The following is a 19,880-nucleotide window of genomic DNA, read 5'->3' as shown; positions in this document are numbered from 1 at the left end:
TATGCCAGGAATTGAGGGGAGGGGTGTGTGGGGTGCTTGCTTTTTTTTTTTTTTAAACACTAGGAGCCTGTCAAATTTGGCAGCGGGAAGAGTCATTTAATTCCAGAGGGGTAAGAGCCAGCCCCGAGGGAGTGGGGGAGGGGGCCACGAGGCTAGTTTCTAACCATTATCTTCAGACATCCCTCGTTTTAAGCCATTCTCTGTTTCCCCCACACACACACACCATCTTTTTTTAAAAAAAGAAATCCATCATTTCCGTTGCAATATTCCCCCCCCCCCACATTCATACTTCTGGGGGTTACTTAATACCTGCTCTAGATGCACGTACTGGTGTTATACCATCGTGGCTGGCGTCCTTTTCTTCTTTTCCTCCATCTTTGCACTTTGGCCCCCTCCTTGCCCTGCCCACAAGACGGCAAGTGGATATGAAGAAAATTATTGACGCCATCTGAGATTATGTAATGAACTTATAGATTTTATCGATTTGAACATTGCTTTAATGGTGTACATTGCCCAGAGCCTTGTGTGTGCAGGGACTGGGCGATTCACAAATCTAAAGTAATAAATAAATAAATGCTGGATAAATTGAGGTAGTGGCCTCCTACTCTGAGAATCGTACTTGGGACATGGGCACTGTAAGAGATCCCCACCCCATTTCTGATCCAACAGGATCCTTGGCCCCTCCCAGGCTGCAATTGCCTGCATTTTGGGGAGATAGGGAAGCCATGACGGTTACCTTGGAGTGTCATTCTGTGCTTAAGACACTGTTGCTGGTGTGACTGGAGACTGCTGGGGGGTGGATGGGGGGGACAGGCTAAGTCAGAGATTCAGGGAGGAACTGGGATTTAGGGGGTTTGACTGAGAAGCTGTACCACTTCCTAGCCTGGGGCAGAGTGGTAAAGCTGACCCAGGAGGACAAGAACAGGCAGGGAGATTCGGACACAGTGTTGGGCTGACGAGGGAGACTTGGGCACGGTGTCGGGCTGACGAGGGAGACTTGGGCACAGTGTCAGGCTGACGAGGGAGCCTCGGGCACAGTGTCGGGCTGACGAGGGAGCCTCGGGCACAGTGTCGGGCTGACGAGGGAGACTCGGGCACAGTGTCGGGCTGACGAGGGAGCCTTGGGCACAGTGTCGGGCTGACGAGGGAGACTCAGGCACAATGTCGGGCTGACGAGGGACATTCAGGCACAGTGTCGGGCTGACGAGGGAGCCTCGGGCACAGTGTCAGGCTGATGAGGGACACTCAGTCACAGTGTCGGGCTGACGTGGGAGACTTGGGCACAGCGTTGGGCTGACGAGGGAGACTTGGGCACAGTGTCGGGCTGACGAGGGAGCCTCGGGCACAGTGTCGGGCTGACGAGGGACACTTGGGCACAGTGTCGGGCTGACGAGGGAGACTCGGGCACAGTGTCGGGCTGACGAGGGAGCCTTGGGCACAGTGTCGGACTGACGAGGGAGACTCGGGCACGGTGTCGGGCTGACGAGGGAGCCTCAGGAACGGTGTCAGGCTGATGAGGGACACTCGGGCACAGTGTCGGGCTGACGTGGGAGACTCAGGCACAATGTCGGGCTGACGAGGGACATTCAGGCACAGTGTCGGGCTGACGAGGGAGACTCAGGCACAGCGTTGGGCTGACAGAGGTGACTTAGAAGAGGTTGTGTCTGAGGCCGTCCCTGATGGCTGGAGATCCTTGTCAGGTGGAGAGTGGGTGCTTGGCCACTGCTAGGGAGGCTGTAGGGTTTCTTCTGGCCTTGGAAGGGGAGTGGAGTGGAGGATTAGGGGACGATTCTCTTTCCTTCCTGGGACAGGGAGTGCAAGGAGCATGGGCTGGGGGCGGGGTTAGGGCTTGCCTTTGTAACACCAATTAACCCTTTCTTGGCTAGATGTTTTCGTGCATGCCAAACGAATGCCGTAAGGTCCCTTGGAGGGTGGTCACTGATCCTCCTCTTCCTTTTTCCCCACTGCCATTTCAGTGAGGGCGACTCGGACGCTGATTCAGAGCTAGAAGACCGCGTGGACGGCGTGAAGTCCTGGCTCTCCAAGAACAAAGGCTCTTCCAAAACGGTCTCTGAGGACGGCAGCTTAAAGAGCAGCAGGTTGGCATGGTGGGCTTGGGCTCCCTCTCCCGCAGGGTGGTCCTCCTCAGGCCTCCCTCCTCCCCTTCCCCCGGGGGAGCACACGTATAAGCGGCCAGAGAGTCCCATCGTTACTGGGTTGCTTTTACTTACACTGGATGCTTTAGGAGAGGAGTCCCCAACCAAGCCAGTTTGGTGTTGTGGTTAAGTGCGCGGACTCTAATCTGGGAGAACCGGGTTTGATTCCCCACTCCTCCACTTGGCACCTGGCTGGATGACCTTGGGCAAGCCATAGTTCTGTCAGAGCTGTCCTTGAAAAAGAGCAGTTTCTGTCAGAGCTCTCTCAGCCCCGCCTCCCTCACAGGGTGTCTGTTGTGGGGAGGGGAAGGGAAAGGAGTTTGTAAGCCGCTCTGAGACTCCCCTGGGTAGTGAAGGGCGGGGTATAAATCCAATCTCTTCTTCTTGTTAAGCCTGTGGGTGCTTTGGAAATTTTGAGGCTGGGAGGTGGGTGCCACCATGGATTGGCCACCTCGGGGTGCTGAGTCCAATCACAAAATCCGGGAGATGGAAAGCCAAGCACCTTCCAGTACTTCATCCGCACTGCTGCTCCCTGCAGCTCCTGGGTCCTTCTGGAGCCCCTGCCACAGCTAGGTGGGGGGAAGGCCAGGACTGGCCCTTTGGTTTGGGAAAGAGCACGTGGGTGTCAGGGAAGCCCATTGGTGGAGGGATGAGTGTTTTTGGAAACGGCCCCTGCAAGTGTGTTTCTTGCAGTGAGGCCTTTTCGCATCTCAAGTTCAGGAGATTTCACACACGCCCAAATCTTGAATTGCGTGATTCCAGATGACGACGTTGGTCGTTTTAAGTTGGTGGAGAGGAATGACGCGTGCGATCCCTAAAGTCATCCTGCAGAGCCTGGCCCTGAGGTCAAGGCGGTAGCATTGGGGGATGTCCTGCAAGGTGATGGCCAAGGTCTTGAACCAGGAAGTCCTGAGTTCAGATCCTGCTTCTGTTGTGAACTTGTCCAAGGGTCCTGGGCAAGCAGCTTTCCCACAGTTCCTTCTGGCATGCCCCCTCCCCATAATATGGGCTGAGCAAGATGCAGCCACGGCCAAGGTGTGGACTGATTCCCTTCTGCCGTGTCTGTGCGTGGGCTGCTTAATTTGTACTTTCACAAGCCAATCACTGTTTGAGTGAAGAACTGCTTCTGTGTATCTTGAATCCGCTGCCAGTCAGTGTTGTAAGGGTGGCTACGGTATTACGGAAGAGAGAGAAAAGATGCTCTCTGGGCATTTTCTCTGCATGCTGCAGAATCCCGTAGGCTTTGTTCATATCTGTACCTTCTCTGCACCTGCTCTTCTCTGGACCTTTTCGCCTTCCTCCCGGTCTCTATCTGTTTGATTTTAGCTCCCATTTTTAGACCCCGCCAGTGCCAAAGTGGATTCCGAGAGGCTGCTTAACGTAATGGAAACAGGTCCGAATCAACATTTAAAAAGGAAGCAAACCCTAGTAAAGCCATAAAACAAATAATACGTGCTCATAAACCTCGGATCAGTGTAAAAAAATGCTTCCTACCTCGAAAGAAATTACGATATGCACATGAAATTAAGGTGCTGCAGCTAACTGTCTGACGAGAGAGGCCTGGCAAAGCCGTCTGCTTTATAGGGCAGGTTGCTGGTGCAGGAGATGTGTCTTGGGAAGGGTCTGGGTGAATGAGAGAGAACATCACGCCCCCAGTGTCGGGCCCTTGGATAGTTCAGTGCCAGGCAGGTGGTAGGGGAGGGCATTCCGCGTCTAGGGTGCCACCACGGAGAAGGCCCCGCTCCTGAGACGACACCCCCTGAGCTCAAGATGTGGCCAGAAGGCTGGGCGGGGCCTCAGGAGAGCGTCTTTAGGACTGTGGTGCTGCAGCTGGGCTGGGAGAAGAGCTCCTGGGGGGGGGGGGTAACTGAGTGCGGTGGGCTCAGGGGGAGAATTCAGCTGCCCTCCTTCCCCTATAAAACAGGGCCCTGGCTCTAGAAGGTGCAGACATGCCCACAGGTGAGCCAGACTGTCGCTGCAACCTGCTGACACTTCTGTAGATTGTACGTGTGAAGCTCTCTCCGAACAGCGAGGATCCTTCTTTCCTCTTGCAGAAGCGCTGCTTGTCGGCCTAGCAGTGGGAGGCGGGAGGTTATCCTCCTTGTCTCTTGGGGGGTGGCCACCAGTCCTTCCCCTGGCCGAGTGGGAGGGCAGCATCCCCCTTGCCCCCTTGCATCTCCTGTGTCATCTCCAATCCCTGCCCCCTCCCTTCCCATCCGTTGAAGCCTGTCCAGTGCTGCAGCGCATGTCCAGGAGGGACCGTTGCCTGGAGGGTCCTTGTGTCCAAGGAGGCAGCGGACCCTCCATGTGAGGTCAGCCCCAGCCGGGCCTGCTGTTCCCAAATCACTTAGCTGTGACCCTCTGAAGCTGGTGAAGGCTTGTCCTTCTGGGGAACCACGGGCACCACGTCAGCCGTTCCTGCCCTCGCAGCCAAGCTCCGTTTGGATCTGCCCGCCTCTGCTTGCTGCTTGTCGGTCGATTCATTCCGTCCTCAGCAACAACAGACACGAGGCCGGTAGTGAACCCTGGGCCTTCCGCGGGCCACCTGGGTGAGCCGGTTTGGCACTCCGTTTGCCAGTGGACGAGGCAGAAGTTGTGTCCCCTTGCCTTTGGGAGCCTGGCAGGGCGGCAGCCCCCTTGGGATGGCACATACCTCTGTGGCGGGAGGGGGCCGGGCAACACAGAGAAGCCGGAAACAAAATCCGGCAGGCGTTCGGGAGCCATGGCTGCAGGTACAGGACGGGACCACGAGTTGGGGGTGGGGCCTTGTGGCAGACCACTCCCCCTTCCCTCCGAATAGGCCCCGCCCTCCCACGTGACCCCCCCCCCCCCCCCCCCCCCCCCACTGCCTGCTCCACTCCAGAGCAGTGTTCCCTGTAAGCTGAGTTTGTATGAGCTGGCTCACAGTTTTCTAGCCTCTGGCTCACGCCTTTTTGTCTCCGCTCAGGAAGGAGGGCTCCAGAGCAGACTAATTAATGCAGCAGCCAAATGGCTCGCTCACAACTCTATTGCCAGTAGCTCACAAAGTAGGATTTTTGCTCACAAGGCTCCACAGCTTAGAGGGAACATTGCGAGTCCAGAGGCAGCCGTGTCACGAATAGCCGGGGCCGGCTCCAGAGGGGACTCGGAGACCAGTGGCCCTGCTCAGGACGGCTGGGCTGAAGTCGCCCCACCCCCTCCCCTTCCCCTTCCCCATCCGTTGGAAGTGACCAGGAAGCAGACCGGGCTATTTATAGGACACCTGTTGCCATGGCAACCGGCGGCACGGAGCGTGGAAGCCTGACGCTGATGGCGGCGAGAGCCCAGCCTGCCTGCCGGGTGTTGCCAAGTGCCTTTTGTGCTGCTCAGAAGTGGCAGGAGGCGCCAGGCTCCCTCTTCAGCACGCAGCGGAAAGAGCCCCCACCCAACACACACACACACACACACACACACACACACACACACCAGGCTGCAGGGCCCCCCCCCCACTGTGTCTTCTCCAGCTCCCACAGCTAGTGAGCCGCTTGCACGACTGGGGACTGATCTAGATTGGTCTCCACGGCGTCCCCCACGGGCTGGGGTTTGGGTGGCTTCCGTCGTCCTCACCCTGTCGGTGTGGGCCAAAGAGGGGAAGTGCCAGTGCAGACTCCACACTGGTTTAATGGGTTTGATCTGTTTGTCTTGCTACGGAAGGGGGTGCCTTCTTTCCCCCAGTGCCGGGGGTCCGTTGTTGTGTGTCGCCAGCATCTGCCGGCTAGCTGGCAACAGAATGAAGTCAGTGCTGTGGGGTTCCGGGGCAGTGTTCCCTCTAAGCTGAGTCTGCATGAGCTAGCTCACATTTCTTTAGCCTCCGGCTCACACATTTTTGTCCTAGCCCAGGAAGGGTGGCTCTGGAGCAAACTGATTTGTGCCGTAGCCAAATCGCTCGCTCACAACTTTAATGCCAGCAGCTCACAAAGCAGACTTTTTGCTCACAAGACTCCACAGCTTGAAGGGAACATTGGTCCGGGGGCTGGAACCGTAGAGTAAGGCCATGGCTCTCCCCCCCCCATGCAACACCGTGGGCCTCCTTTCTCCTGGCCTCCCCACATGGCTCGGATGAGCGTTTCTCACTTCCTCCCTGACCGCGCCTCTTCCCCCCTCCCCTCCCCACCACCAGATCAGCTGTGCCTTCGGTTGCCAGGGAGGGCAAAGAGGCTAAGGAGACAGAGGAGAGGCCTGTGTCCGTCATGAGTTCCCTCAGCTACCGGAAGCGGACCAACCTCAAGGACTCCATCGGGGGCAAAGGGGACGAGGAGACCCTCTTCTCCACCCTGAGCGAACGCCCCGCCTCCCCCGACCGCGCGTTCCGCAAGGCCAAGCGCCACTCTGCGGCCAGCGCCCTGGAGGAGGCCGGTTCCCTCGCCTCCTGGAAGAAGCCCGCTGGGGCCGGCAACGCGGAGGAGAGGGGCTCGGTCCTTTCGGAGGCCAGCAGCCAGGCCCGCAGGGGGCTGGAGAAGCGCTGCTCCCTCTCGGCAGCCGAGCTGGACAAGGCCTCGGTCCTCTCCGCCCCGCTCAGTCGTGGCGGCGCCTCCTGGTGCGGCCCGGAGTCCCACGAGGACGACGCCAGGTCGTCCCTCAGCTTTGCCCTGTCCTGCCCGGGAAGCCTGCGGCGGAGCACCTCCCGCCTGGACGACCTCAGCCCTTCCCACAGCCGCCCGGCCTCCCGCCTCTCCTTGGGCCGCTCCGAGCTGGACGACGCCTGCAGCGTGGCCCTGAGCGACGCCCGGTCCTTGTACAGCCAGCACTCGCTCACCCGCAGCCTCTCCGTGCCCCCGCGGCCTCGCACCGCGGCCTCGGACGAACTGCGGGCGGAAGACCCCGACATACGGCCCGTCAGCCACCGCAGCTACCTGGACCCAGACCTGGAGGCGGCCATCAGCGAGGTGCTGAGCTACAAGCCCGTCAAGTTCAAGCGCTCCAGCCTGGATCCCGACTCCGAGGACGAAGACGACCGGAAGAGCTGAGCGTGAGGAGCGCCAAGAGCGCCCGGGCGAGGTCACCCGAGCACCCCGCCGGCAGCCTGCGCCGGTCTGCGTCCGCCATGGATTTCTCCCGGCCGCACAGCTCCAGAAGCCAGAGCCGGAAGAGGAGCAGCAGTTCCTCCAGCTCCTCCTCCTCCTCTCCGTCTCCAGAGAGGCAGAGGAAGAGCTCCAAGAAGCGCTCCAAGAAGTCCAAGAAGAAGAAGAAGAAGCACCAGCGGTCCTCCTCGGAGTCGTCCTCCGGCTCGTCGTCTGGCTCCACCGTCTCCTACCGCAGCAACTCCAGCATCAAGAAGGGTCCCAAGAGGGGAGGCCCGGCCTCGGAGGAGCAGGATGCCAACGGTGCCAGGGAGGGGCAGGAGGCCGGGAAGTCCAACAAGGAGCGCAAAAAGGAGGAGAAGCAGCGCAAGAAGCAGGTGGACAGCCTCATGATGAAGTACCTCTACCGGCCGGAGAGCGACTAAGGCAGGTGGCATGGAGTGCCGGGCATGAGCAGAGTGTGCCAGACTAACCCTCTAACTGGGGAGGGGAGGGGGTCGGCTCCTCCCCTGGATTGGTGGCCCTTCCATTTAACCGAACCGGAAGGATGTCCCGTGACCCGTCACCCTCCTGCATGCTGGCGACTGGTGAGCCCGTTTTGAGCTGTCTGTCATTCACAGACTTATCCGAAGCATGGGCGTGTCTCTGATAACTAATTCAGCCTGCCTTGTCTCCTGATTACCGGTTGGTGGATGTGGTTCCGGTGTTGCTAGGCAGGGCCCTTCGATCGACACCGAGACAGGACCGATTGCACTCGATCCATCTGGCGGCGGATAGGGTTTAAATGTCAAGCCTTTGTATGTGCCGGGAGAGGGTTTGACTGCTGAGAGACTCTCATACTTGCCTCTTGCCTGCCTGGCCACACACCCCTGGCAGTCTCCTCCTTGGCAGCTCCAGAGGAGAAGACTCTGCCAACACTGCCGCCACTCTTGATGGTCATCAGAGGCCTCGTGGCGTGAGCATCTCCCTTCCTTTCCCCACCAGCATCTTTCTCCCCCGGGGATTAGCTGCTGCCGGGAGCAGGACACCGAGAAGCCTTAATCCGCTAGGCAGCCTTTCAGGAACTGGCAGTGTGTGTTTCTCATGCAATTAATGGGCCACTGTGTGCTCCTGACGCTCTTCTTCCTTCTCCACCCCGGTCATGCCCTGGAGATTAACTGCTGGGAGGCAGGGGGAGAGCTCTTCACAGTATTTTTTTTTTTTAAATGGGTGGGTGCTGAGACCCTTTTCATTCGCTTTTTTCTCCTCAAAGCCATTGTGGTGTAGTGGTTAAGAGTGGCACACTCCTCCAGATGCAGCCAGCTGGGTGATCTCAGGTCAGTCTGTTATGGGGTGTCTGTTATGGGGAGGGGGAGGGAAAGGAGATTGTAGGCCGCTCTGAGACTCCGAGTGAAGGGTAGGGTATAAATCCTCCTCCTCCTCCTCCTTTTTCTTCTTCTTCTTCCTCCTCCCCCTCCCCCTCCTCCCGAGGGAAGAACTTGGAAGCAGCTTTAAAGGCTGACAATGGCTTCTCAAGGCACCAGCATGGTGTAATGGTTAAAGGGTCGGTCTAGGTTCTGGGAGACCCGGGTTCGAATCCCCAGTCGTGCCATGGAAACTGACTGGGTAACCTTTGGGCCAGCCACACACTCTCTCTCAGCCTAACCTACCTCACAGGGTTGTTGCGAGGATAAAGCCGAGGAGAGGAGAACGATGTGAGCTACTTCGAGTCCCCGTTTTATGTATTTGCATCATTTTAAAACCCCCCCCCTCCCTGGGACTCAAGGGGGATTACATAGCATAAGTCAAATTACGTAGTGTAAGTCAAAGGCAGTCAACTGCACAGGACTTGCAATAAAACAGTGCCCTAGCGCTGGGGTAGCAGAGATCCGAAAGCAAGCAGGGATCCGAAAGCAAGCAGAAATCCGAAAAGAGAGCCAAAACAACCCCAAACAAATCATAAGCGTTTAAAAACGACGCATCAAGCAGTGCCACTTCTTAGCTACGAGAGGCAGGTGAGCAAAGATTCCGGGCAGGTGGGCTTGCTGCTGTCAAGGGGGGGAAGCGCTGCAGAAAATGTGGGGCTGGCAGGAGAATGCAGGGTCCTTCAAAAGCTCTGTTTTTGTGTGGGGGGGAGACCTTTGGATTGCAGAAGATAATGCTTGCAAGCTCGCCGATGGTCCCGGCTGGGTCTCGGCAGCCCAAAAGCTAAATGAGATCCCCAGCAGTCAGTGGGCAGGACTTCAGTGCCTGGCGCAGCTCCTCCGCGTGTGCCAGCAGTAAATGGGTGCTCTTCAGTCACTCCCATTTCGGAGTGAGCAAGGGTGTCCACATGGGTATGCGCACGCATGTAAAGCACGGCTGGACTGACCACTGATGCTCCATCAGCCGTGGGTTGCCAGGTGCGAGATCTGGCTCTCCCTCCCCTCTGGAGTGGAAGTCCTTCCTGCCCATTGTTTGCATCCCTGGCTTCTAGCCCCGTACACAGCAGTTCCTTTCTTGTCCTCAAAGACTGCAGCTCCCAGGCCAGCAGGGGGAGCAGAAAGATTTCTCAGAAAGGACCGGGCCAGACGGGGCAGGTGGCTAGTTGCTGGGTGTGCTGCGCCGTGGGGGGGGGGGGAAGGAGTCCTCTTTTCCCTCGCCAGGCCTTCCCCCCAGATTGGGGCTGGTCTTGCCAACCCTGCCCCACGGAGCATGGGCCAAGGCCCCCAGATAAGTGCCTGACTAGGAAGAGATACCGAGCTTTGGAGCCTGGAAACTAGAGGGGAAAGGGGGGGGGGGAAGAGTGCAGGAGGACCCAGCGTCCGTGAGCTCTGTCCTCCTGGCTTCTGCTCTGCCTTGGAATCCTAGGAGGGCAAGCCAGAGCGTTGGATCTCACGAGGGGGGCTAAGTTTGGGTCCCACGAGGCTCCCCCCTTCTGCACTTCTGGATTAGGAATGCCAGGGTGCCACGGGCGCCGGGGTGGGGGAGCTTTTGGGGCTTCGGCTTCCTGCAGGATGTTTGGCATCTCGTTCTGGAACACTTCCAGGCCAGAGATGCCCGAGGCCTGAACTCTCTCACCACCGAGTTGAAATCCACCCAGCCCTTTCCCAGGAGGCGGGGTGGATCCTCCCCTTTTGTCTGGCCGGACCATTTCGGGTCCAATGAGCAGAGCTGCGCCATCCCCACGGGGACGTCAGCCAAAGCAGCTCTGGCTCGGCTCATGACCCACCAAGCCCGTTAGCCTGCCAGGGCCTCAAGACTGTCGTGTCTTCCCACTCTGCACTCTCCTGCAGGCATCAGGAACAGGAGGCTGTTTAAGAACATCAGAGAAGCCAATGTTGGATCAGGCCAATGATCCATCCAGCCCAACGCTCTGTGTCACACAGTGGCCAAAAATACCAGGTGCCATCAGGAGGTCCAGCAGTGGGGCCGGGACACTAGAAGCCCTCCCACTGTTGACCCCCCCCCCAAGCACCAAGAATACAGAGCATCCCTTGCCGCAGACCGAGAGTTCTTATCTATAGGTAAAGGTTTCCCTTGCTCGAAAGCCAGTCGAATCCGACTCTAGGGTTGCGGTGCTCATCTCTGTTACCAAGCCGAAGAGCCAGCGCTGTCCGAAGACGTTTCCGTGGTCATGTGGCCGGGGTGACTAGACGCCGAGGCGCACGGAACGCCGAAGCAGTCCCTATTTATCTACTTGCAATTTCTTGCTTTCAAACTGCTAGGTTGGCAGGAGCTGGAACTAGAGACGGGAGCTCACTCCATCACGCGGCACTCGGGTCTCGAACTGCCGAACTACCGACCTTCCGGTCTGCATTTCAGCGTCTTAACCCCTTGAGCCCCCGCAGCCCTATCTATACCTTGTGGCTAATAACCAGTGTTCCCTCTAAGCTGAGTTAGTGTGAGCTAGCTCACAGTTTTTTAGCCTCTGGCTCACACATTTTCGTCTCAGCTCAGGAAGGAGGGCTCCGGAGTAACCTAATTGATGCAGCAGCCAAACCGCTCCCTCACAACTTTGATGCCAGTTGCTCACAAAGTAGAATTGTTGCTCATGAGACTCCACAGCTTAGAGGGAACATTGCTAATAACCACTGATGGACTTCTGCTCCATAGGTTTATCTAGGAGATTTGGGGGAGGGGGGGCCCTGCTGCATGGGGCTGGCAGGCCACCCTCTGGTGGGTTGCAAGGTGCCCTCTGCAGAGCAAGAGATCCGGCTACAGGAGCAGGGGTTGGGTGGGAGTGTTGTCTGCCCTCCTTCCCCAGCCCGCTGGTTGGAGTTCGAGTCTCCTCCTCTGCTCCATTCACACACACCCCTTTGCTGATGGTTTCGATGCTTCTGGACGTGGGGCACAAGCCAGGCTGGAGGCAGAGATCCAGAGAGGAGAGGAGGCAGGGAAAGCCGCCTCCGTCGCTGAGCCCTCCACGGCACCACCCCCCTTGGCAGCCGTTCTCGCCCGCAATTGGGAGCCCTTTGTTTGCCCACGTCGGAGATGTGACAAGAGGGAGAGGAGGGGGGTTTGCCTCTGCAGCAAGCAGACAGACTCTCTCTCTCTCTCCCTCTCTCTCTTCCTCCCTCCCCAACAGAAATTTATTTGTGTATTAAATTGTTTCCGACAGCTTTGAATGGGAGAATTATCCAAGAAAGGGGGGGGGGGAGAGAGGGAGAGCGTCGCTGCTTTGCTTTCTTTCCGTCGTTCTTTTTTTTTAACAATTTCTTTTTAAAATGTTCAATTGCTGTAGCCGTCTCCTGCAGCTGGGGGAATGTTGTGCTTTGGGTTTCCTAATGCACTTAACGCTCCAGCTGCCATAACAGAAATGGAGAGGGGAGGGGGGGGAGATAAAAGAACGTGTGTTCTCCAGGCCCCCTGTGCAGTGGGGTGTGGAACGGCCAAGGTGGAAGGAGAGACACAAGAGGTCGTTTTAATATGGTTACCCACACACACACACAGACACACCTTCCCCTTTCTTCTCCCCAACCCACAAATTATACGCGCATTGTCCGTCACCTATGTTAGTTTCAGGAATGGGGGTGCAACTGTGTGGGGTAAAGTCTTTTTTTTTTTAACCATCAAGTCACAGCCGATTTATAGTGACCCCGGAGGGTTTTCAAGGCAAGAGACCTTTCAGAGGTGGCTTGCCATTGCCTGCCTCTGAGTCAAGACCCTGGTATCCCTCGGAGGTCCCCCATCCATATAGTAGCCAGGGCCGATCCTGCTGAGCTTCTGAGATATGATGAGATCGGGCTCGCCTGGGCTATCCAGGGCTATCCAAGTCAGGGCAAAGTCCACTTTCTCCAGACTTTAGTCCCGGGACACAGACGGGCCCAGTGCTGCTGGCTGGGAAATTGCAGAAGCGTAGGCGGCGTCTACTCTTGGACTGGATGCCAGGCTTGGCTGGTCAGGAGCCTGCCTCCTCTGTGCCAGTCGCCAGCTGGGTGTTGCATGCTGACGAGGGCTCTGGGTGTCCATAACCCATGTTTGCTTGCCAGGCTGGCTGCCCGGAGATTCCCAGGTCAGCAGGTCTTCCGAGGGGCCAGTGCGGTAGATCAGGCGCTTCTGTTTTTCCCAAATGGGAAAGCATCCATAGCAAGGTTTGTGCAGACCTCCAGAACTGCTAGGCTTAACCATCCCCAGCCCCTGGCTTTGAGAGCCAGTTTGGTGTAGTGGCTAAGTGCGCGGACTCTAATCTGGGAGAACCGGGTTTGATTCCCCGCTCCTCCACTTGCACCTGGCTGGATGACCTTGGGTCAGTCGCAAGCTCTGGCACAGCTGTCCTTGAAAAGAGCAGTTTCTGTCAGAGCTCTCTCAGCCCCACCTATCGCACAGGGTGTCTGTTGTGGGGAGGGGAAGGGAAAGGAGTTTGTAAGCCGCTCTGAGACTCCTTTAGGTAGTGAAGGGCAGGGTATAAATCCAATCTCTTCTTCTTTACCTGAGTACCTTGGAGGTGCACATCATCCAGGTGTGTGTTGGTCTGGTACCTGCCTACACGGGAGGTGGGGGCTTCTCTTGTGCATCAGCAGAGGGAATGCAGGGCGGGGCATGGTGTCCCAGGCAGGTATGTGTGTCTTGTCCCAAGTTGGAGGCTGTGGTCTTGGGTCAGGCAGGATTTGCGGGTGATGAGGATGCCTGAGATAGCTCCCCCTTCCATTCTCCGGCTTACGCGTGCTTTCTCGACATTTGCTGGCACTCCTCACCGATCAGCCTTAGTTAGAGGCTTCTACGTGAGTAAAACCTTGCCTGGATGGCCCAGGCTTAGCCCCATCTCATCAGGTCTCGGAAGCAAAGCAGGTTGGCCCTGGCTAGTACTTGGACGGGAGACCACCAAGGAATATCAGGGTAGCCCTGCAAAGGCAGGTAATGGCAAAAACCACCCCTGAACTCTCTTGCCTCGAAAACCCTACAAGGTTGCCATAAGTTGGCCGCGACCGGATGGCACTTTTGTACCCATGCAGCTGAGCAAGGCGGAAATCCAGCATAGGCTGGGAAGTTGGACTAGATGACCCTGGAGGTCCCTTCCAGCTCTTAGGATTCTGTGATTTCTAAGTCTGAAGCAGATTCCTGCTGCCTGAAAGAAAACAAGGGTAACCAAAGAGAGATCACGGGATAAGTGAGTAGAAAATCGTCAGTGACAACCGTGATGTATTTACGAAAGGAATATCACTCTTTTTTAGATTTTCAAAAAAAGAAGATAAATATTAATATATTTCTGTACATTCACGGAACAATAAACCTCTAAAAATGACCCTGAGATGAAACGGCTGGGTCTACTCCGATCCCCGGCGACTCCCTTCCAGCCTTTGGCGACGAACCTGTGCCAGAACCCGAGAGCCGGATCCCGAGTCCTCTGTTTTTGTCGGCAAGGGTCGAAATTCCCACGATAGGCAGAAGCAGCTTGACTAATGGGAGAGGGAGGGGTGCCAATTGCAAAGTTCCAGTCGCGAATCCTCCCTCCAGCAAATTCTTCATGCCAGGGAGGGAATTTGCAAATGTCTTTTGCGTAATGAGTGAGTTTGTGAGTGGGTTTTTCCCCCCCTCCCCCCTCCAAGCGTGGCTGGCTACAGATAGGGGTGAAATTTTCAACAAATGCCTGATTTGCTACAGATTATTTGCTTAGCTCTGCTAACTACAGGGGAGAGTAAATCACCGCTGCATGCCCTGGAAGTGTCTGAGAAAAAAATAATAAAAATGAATAATAGGCTCTTGTGAATGTGAGCGGCTGCCTTAACCAGGCTGGGAGACCTAGAGGAGATGCTTGGGGGAGAGCCCTCTCCTTAAAGGGACGGAGTCTCCTCCCGGCAAGCAGTGGCTCCAGGGCCAGGTTGCTTTCCCTTGCAAGATTTCCAGTGGAGTCCCCGGAGAAGGCAGGGTTGCGTTAGTTTCCATGACTGCACCACCCACTTGCGGTGGCTCAAGTGGTTAAGACGCTGAACTGCAGGCTGTGGAAGGTCGGTAGTTCAGCAGTTCGAGACCCAAGTTGCCGCATGATGGAGTGAGCTCCCATCTCTAGTTCCCGCTCCTGCCAACCTAGCAGTTTGAAAGCAAGAAATTGCAAGTAGATAAATAGGGACCACTTTGGTGGGAAGGTAACAGCGTTCCGTGCGCCTCGGTGTTTAGTCATGCCGGCCACATGACCACGGAAACGTTTTCGGACAGCGCTGGCTCTTCGGCTTGGAAACCGAGATGAGGACCGCAACCCTAGAGTCGGACTCGATTGGCTTTCGAGCAAGGGAAACCTTTACCTTACCACCCATAGACCTGCCAGCTCCGGGTTGGGAAATACCTGGAGGTTTGGGGGTGGAACCTGGAGAGGATAGGGTTTGGGGAGGGGTAACGGTTGCCAGTCTCCAGGTGGTGGCTGGAGATCTCCCAAAGTGACAGCTAATCTCCAGGTTAGAGAGATTTATTTATTTTATTTATTTATTTAACTTTCGACTTGCTACCCCGCTCAAACCCCCCACAGGGGGTCTCTGAGCGGCTTTACAGTTAACTGTTATCCCTTACCTAAGGCCACATATATATGCAGGGGTGGGGACTGTCCTAACAACACCCAGTGGAGGGACGTTCTGGGACAGCTTGTCGCTCGTCGGCACGGCTTCTACTGACTTCTTTCCTCCGGTGGTGGTTCAGCGGGCCTCTCTGGCCAAGACCAGTTCCCCTGGAGAAAAGGGATGCTTTAGAAGGTGGACTGCAGTGTTCCCTCTAAGCTGAGTTAGTGTGAGCTACCTCACAGTTTTTTAGCCTCCAGCTCACGCATTTTTAGCTCAGGAAGGAGGGCTCCCGAGCATACTAATGTATGCAGCAGCCAAATCGCTCGCTCACAACTTTAATGCCAGCAGCTCACAAAGTAGGATTTTGCTCAGGAGACTCCACAGCTTAGAGGGAGCATTGGTGAACTGTGTGGCCTTGTACCCCACTGAGGTCCCTGCCTGCCTGCCCCAAACCCTCCCCTGCCCAGGCTCCTCACCCCAAACCTCCAAGAATTTCCCAACCAGGACCTGGCAATCCTAACAGAGGGGAGGGGACCTCGGCAGGGTACACTGCCACAGAGTCCTCTGTCCAAAGCAGCTGTTTTCTCCGGGGGAACTGGCCTTGGCAGGCCCACAGCCAGGGTTTTGTGGCTTTTGGGGCAATTTTTTTGTGTGTGTGGTGGGGCTGGAGTTTTACAGTTGAAAAAAATAAACCCAGCTCCCCGCTGTCTTTTCACCGCACCAGTCCTTGGCTGTAATTTCTGTTTTTAAAAAAACTTTTACAGGAGAAACTCTTCTGGGGCTTTCCCTTTAAGAAAGGGGGCGGAGCCCCAAATAGCCCCCCCCCCCACGTAGCTACGGGTCTGAATCTCGGTAGACTGGAGATCACTTGTAAAAGTGGGAGAGCTCCAGGCCCCTCCTGGAGGCTGGCAACTCTAGCCACGCAGGAGCAAACGCTGGTAATGAGTGGCATTTCCCTTTTTTATTTATTTTTATTTTTTAAAAAGCAACTTACTAATCCTTTTGTCCGCTAAGATAGGCTTGCAGAGTGTGAGCAGTTCCTGGTGCCGCTCCAAGGCGGAGGGGCACTGCACTGGATTTCCAGTAACCAGGAGCTCAGTCTTTGCCCATAACTTGGCGGGAACAGAACAAGTCACCCCAGATAAAGACAATTTATATGGAAGTGTGCATAATACATTCCGATAACCTGATATTGGCGTTCTCGTGGCAGAACGGTTGTTCTGTTTCTTCAGACACAGCAGAAAGAGAGCCCTGGCCGAGCTGGGGATCTTGACTGCCAGGCATCTAACTGTGAACTGGCCCCCAGAGTTGCTCTGTCGTACCGCTCCCACCGCCCAGTGCCCTGCCTCCCAGCAGGAAGGGTCGGAGAAGGGGGTCCATGTGATGTGTCACATCCCTGCCTCTCTGTCTTTCCAACCATGTGGGAATTGACCCCAGAGCTGCCACAGGAGACTCACGGAGCTCGGAGGCCAGAGTTATCTGAGCAACATCCCCAATTCACCCTAATTAGAATCAAAAGCTTCAGTTAGCCCTTGTTAGCATGGGATATTGTAACTCTGCATGCAAGAGGACCTGGGGGGGGGGAAGGGTTGAGAGAATTCTCTCACTGGGGTGCGCTTGGCAGTTGGCCTCTCCAGGCCCGTAGCTAACGTGGGCCCCATGGGGCCCTCCCTCCCCCCCCACGATTTTTGCGGGGCCCTTTCCTGATCCTCAGCTCCCCTTCCCTCCCTCCGGCCCCCTCACCCCCTGATCGATCTGAGCCGGCGTCTCCCCCTTTGAGCTCATCTGCGATGAGCTGAGTCTCTTTAGGACCCAGCAGCAACCGGTGGTTGACGGAGTCACACACACATCGGTGGGATTGCAGCAGTTCGCTCCTCCTGTTGGATTTTCTGCGCCAGGCTTCAGAAAAGATCCTCGGCTCAGAGAAGGAGTGAGGGAGGAAGCTCGATCCCCGCTCTCCTTTTTAAAATAAACACGGCAGCTTTCCTAGACCTTTTAGTGTCTATTAACATTGGGATTCTGGCTCACCTCAGAGGAAGGCTCTAGTGGGGGCTGTGTGGGTGCAAGCCAGGCAGACCCCCCCTTGCCCTTGAGCCTTTGATGCAATTAGCTGGTGGCCCCCCCCGAAGGCCCCCTCCCCCCAAAATCCCTAGCTATGGGGCTGGGCCCCACCCTCTCGTCCCTGAGAGTTTGAGCCTCCTTGGCTCTTGCTTGCCTTCTGTGTCCTATCTTATACGGGACCTTCTTCTCTCTCTTCCCCGGGCTCGGAGCTGTAGCAAGTTAACCTTTTTGAAGCTAAATCTTTTCACAAGTTAAATGTACGAACATGAACATGTGACGTAAGATGTGCTTCTAATTTTGTAAGTAGAATTTCTTTCTCTTGTTACCACTGGAGTCGGATCACCTTTGTAATTTGTCCGAACGGCTTTCCCCCCTTAACCAGGAAACGTGGAGGATCGGAGGTACCGCGTAAAGCTTCTATGTTTCCGAGGCCATTGATTTTTCTTTTTACATTTAACCCAGTAGTTAGTTTGCCGGTTTCTGAGTTTGTCCCGCCTCCTTTGACAGGGGCAGCTGGGCTGGATTTCCAGTCAGTCTCTCCACTGCGGGGCCTTGTGGTGGCCTCTCCCAAGACTCCAAGCTGCGAGGATAGAGGGACACGTTCACAGGCAACACAGGCAGCACCTCTTTGTCACTCTTGCCTGTGTGTGAAACCGCCTGGAGAGGGGCGACTGGGGTCTTGTGTTCTGGGCCGCACATCTTTGGTGGTGCGCGAGCGGCTGACTTGGGGAATGCCCCTAACCCCGCTCAGCCTCCCCAGTGACAACTCCCTTGGCCTGAGCCAAATCTGCTTTGTAACTTCTCTTGTCTCCTCTCCGCAGCCCCCCAGGCTATCGGAAATCGTTTACCTACGACAAGTCAGACGAGGAGCGAGACATCTTTGACAGCGCTCTCAGGTCCAAGCGCTCCTCTCGGAGCTACCTGAGCGACAGCGACTCTGAGAGCAAGCCGACGACGGAAAGCACCGCATAGCCCCAGGCGTGAGCACGCACTGACAGGCAGCAGGCCGCTTCCTGACATCTCGGCCTGCCACCTCCCCTCTCGCGCAGTGGATGGCCTCGCCAGGCACCCGGGCGCCCCTTTGGGTTCTCTCTCTGGCCGACGCGCTGCCTGGCAGTCTCGCCCTCCCTGCTGGTAGCGCAGGGTGACCGCTGTCCTGTTCCGCGACGGGGGAAAGGTGAAGAGTCTCCGAGACCCAGGATTACGTCAAGCCTGACCACTGCTCCCCCGCAGGCGAGCCGTCCTGTGGCGCTCCTCTCCTGGCTCCTGTCTGCAGTTGGGGGGGGAGCTGCCAGCCTCCTCTTGGTGGGGCATGTGAGTGTGGAGGTCCCCCCCCCCAGCAGTGCCCGCCCGCCCGCCTTTTTGTTGTAATTTAAATCCCATCCAACCCTTGTGTGGTGTCCAATGAGAGACGGATCCCTCCCGTTCTCCTTTTTAAGACGTTTTTTAAGTTCAGCCAAAGACTTGTGTGCCCGTGTGCGGGCTCTCTCTCCTCCTCCCTCCCCCCTCCCCCCCCCGCAAGAGAGACCGAGAGAAAGCAGAGAACGAAGCTGGCATGCCCTCTGAGCACTTGGACGCCGTCTGCCTCGTGGATGGCCCACGTCTGTGAATTTAGCCCCCACCACCCCATTCCCAGCACCACATTCACCCGAAGCACCACCCTGTCCGAAGCTGGGCCAGGCCCACCTCCACCCCGCCCGTCGCTTTTGCTTGCAAGATGTCCAGGAACCCAAACGGTGGGTCACTCCCTCGTCCTCCATGGGCTGCAAGCGCCAGCTATCGCTGCTTGACTCTCCACCAGCCCCCCAAGCTCCTCCTCCTCCTCTCTTCTAAGTACACTTTCCGAAGGGCAGGAGCCTCTCTTGCCCCCTCCCGCCCCCCCACAGCGCTTGCCGAAACCCTTGCTAAGTTATCTGAGCGTGGACTGAGCCGACTTTGGGGTGAGGCGCAGCTGGAAGACGGAGAGCCGCCACCGGGCGTCCGCCTTTCGCTGGGCTTGGTTTGGACTTTCTTTGCACTACTCGAGTTGTGCATTTTACTCTCTCTTTTTTCCCCCCTTTCTCTTTTTTGCCCCTCCCCCGTCGGTCAACTTTAAATAAAGTAAATGTCATTTATGGCTGGTGAACCCGAGTCCTCTTCTCTCTGAGTGCGAATGAGTTCTTTGGAGAAGGGAAGCTTGTTTTGGTCACTCGTCAGTTTCCAGGGAACTGGAAGGAAATGAGTTTTCTGAATTACAGTCGTAAGCACACTTTGCTTTCACACACCCCAAAAAGTTGGCGGGGAAAACAGGAGGAGCCCGTCGTCCTCGAGAGACAGATGCCTCCCCCCCCCCCAGCTTCTGCGTGAGTCATTTTTCTTGATTGGAAGGCGGCGAGCCCAGCATGGAAGATCTTTGAGAGACTCAACAGGAAGCCACCTCCGAGGGCTGCTAATTCCGTGGCACGTCTGCCTTGGGATTGATTGAATGATCCACTCGCGTCCCATGCGGAGATGCAATAGGAATTCGGGGGAGACGGGTTCGGGGTCACGCAGAGTGAAAGTGGGCAGCATCTTTTGTAAGCCGTTAACTTTCATTCCCCCTCCCCTTAGCAGATTTGGGTCCCAGGGAGTCTCCGCCCCCTCCCCTTCCACCTTCCTTTATGGCCCAGATCGCAGAGGGGTTCCCCCATCATGCA

The 19,880-nt window shown here is 56.5% G+C and overlaps 1 protein-coding gene across 1 annotated transcript in view; it reads left to right on the top strand.

Moving 5' to 3' along the window:
• The window catches only part of MYO18A (myosin XVIIIA), a 182,496-nt gene extending 163,679 nt beyond the window's left edge, over window positions 1-18,817 (top strand). Inside the window, exons 39-40 of the mRNA XM_015421898.1 lie at window positions 1,977-2,099; window positions 18,027-18,817. Of these exons, the coding sequence (XP_015277384.1) occupies window positions 1,977-2,099; window positions 18,027-18,177 (274 nt within the window). The 3' untranslated portion in view covers window positions 18,178-18,817. The remainder of the gene's footprint in view (window positions 1-1,976; window positions 2,100-18,026) is intronic.
• The last annotated feature ends 1,063 nt before the right edge of the window (window positions 18,818-19,880 follow it).

The sequence above is a fragment of the Gekko japonicus genome, unplaced genomic scaffold (assembly GCF_001447785.1).
Source record: "Gekko japonicus isolate JY-2015 unplaced genomic scaffold, Gekko_japonicus_V1.1 scaffold21, whole genome shotgun sequence".
NCBI classification, from domain to species: domain Eukaryota; kingdom Metazoa; phylum Chordata; class Lepidosauria; order Squamata; family Gekkonidae; genus Gekko; species Gekko japonicus.
The sequence above is the reverse complement of the archived record's forward strand: the minus strand, read 5'-3'. Positions and strand labels throughout refer to the sequence as shown.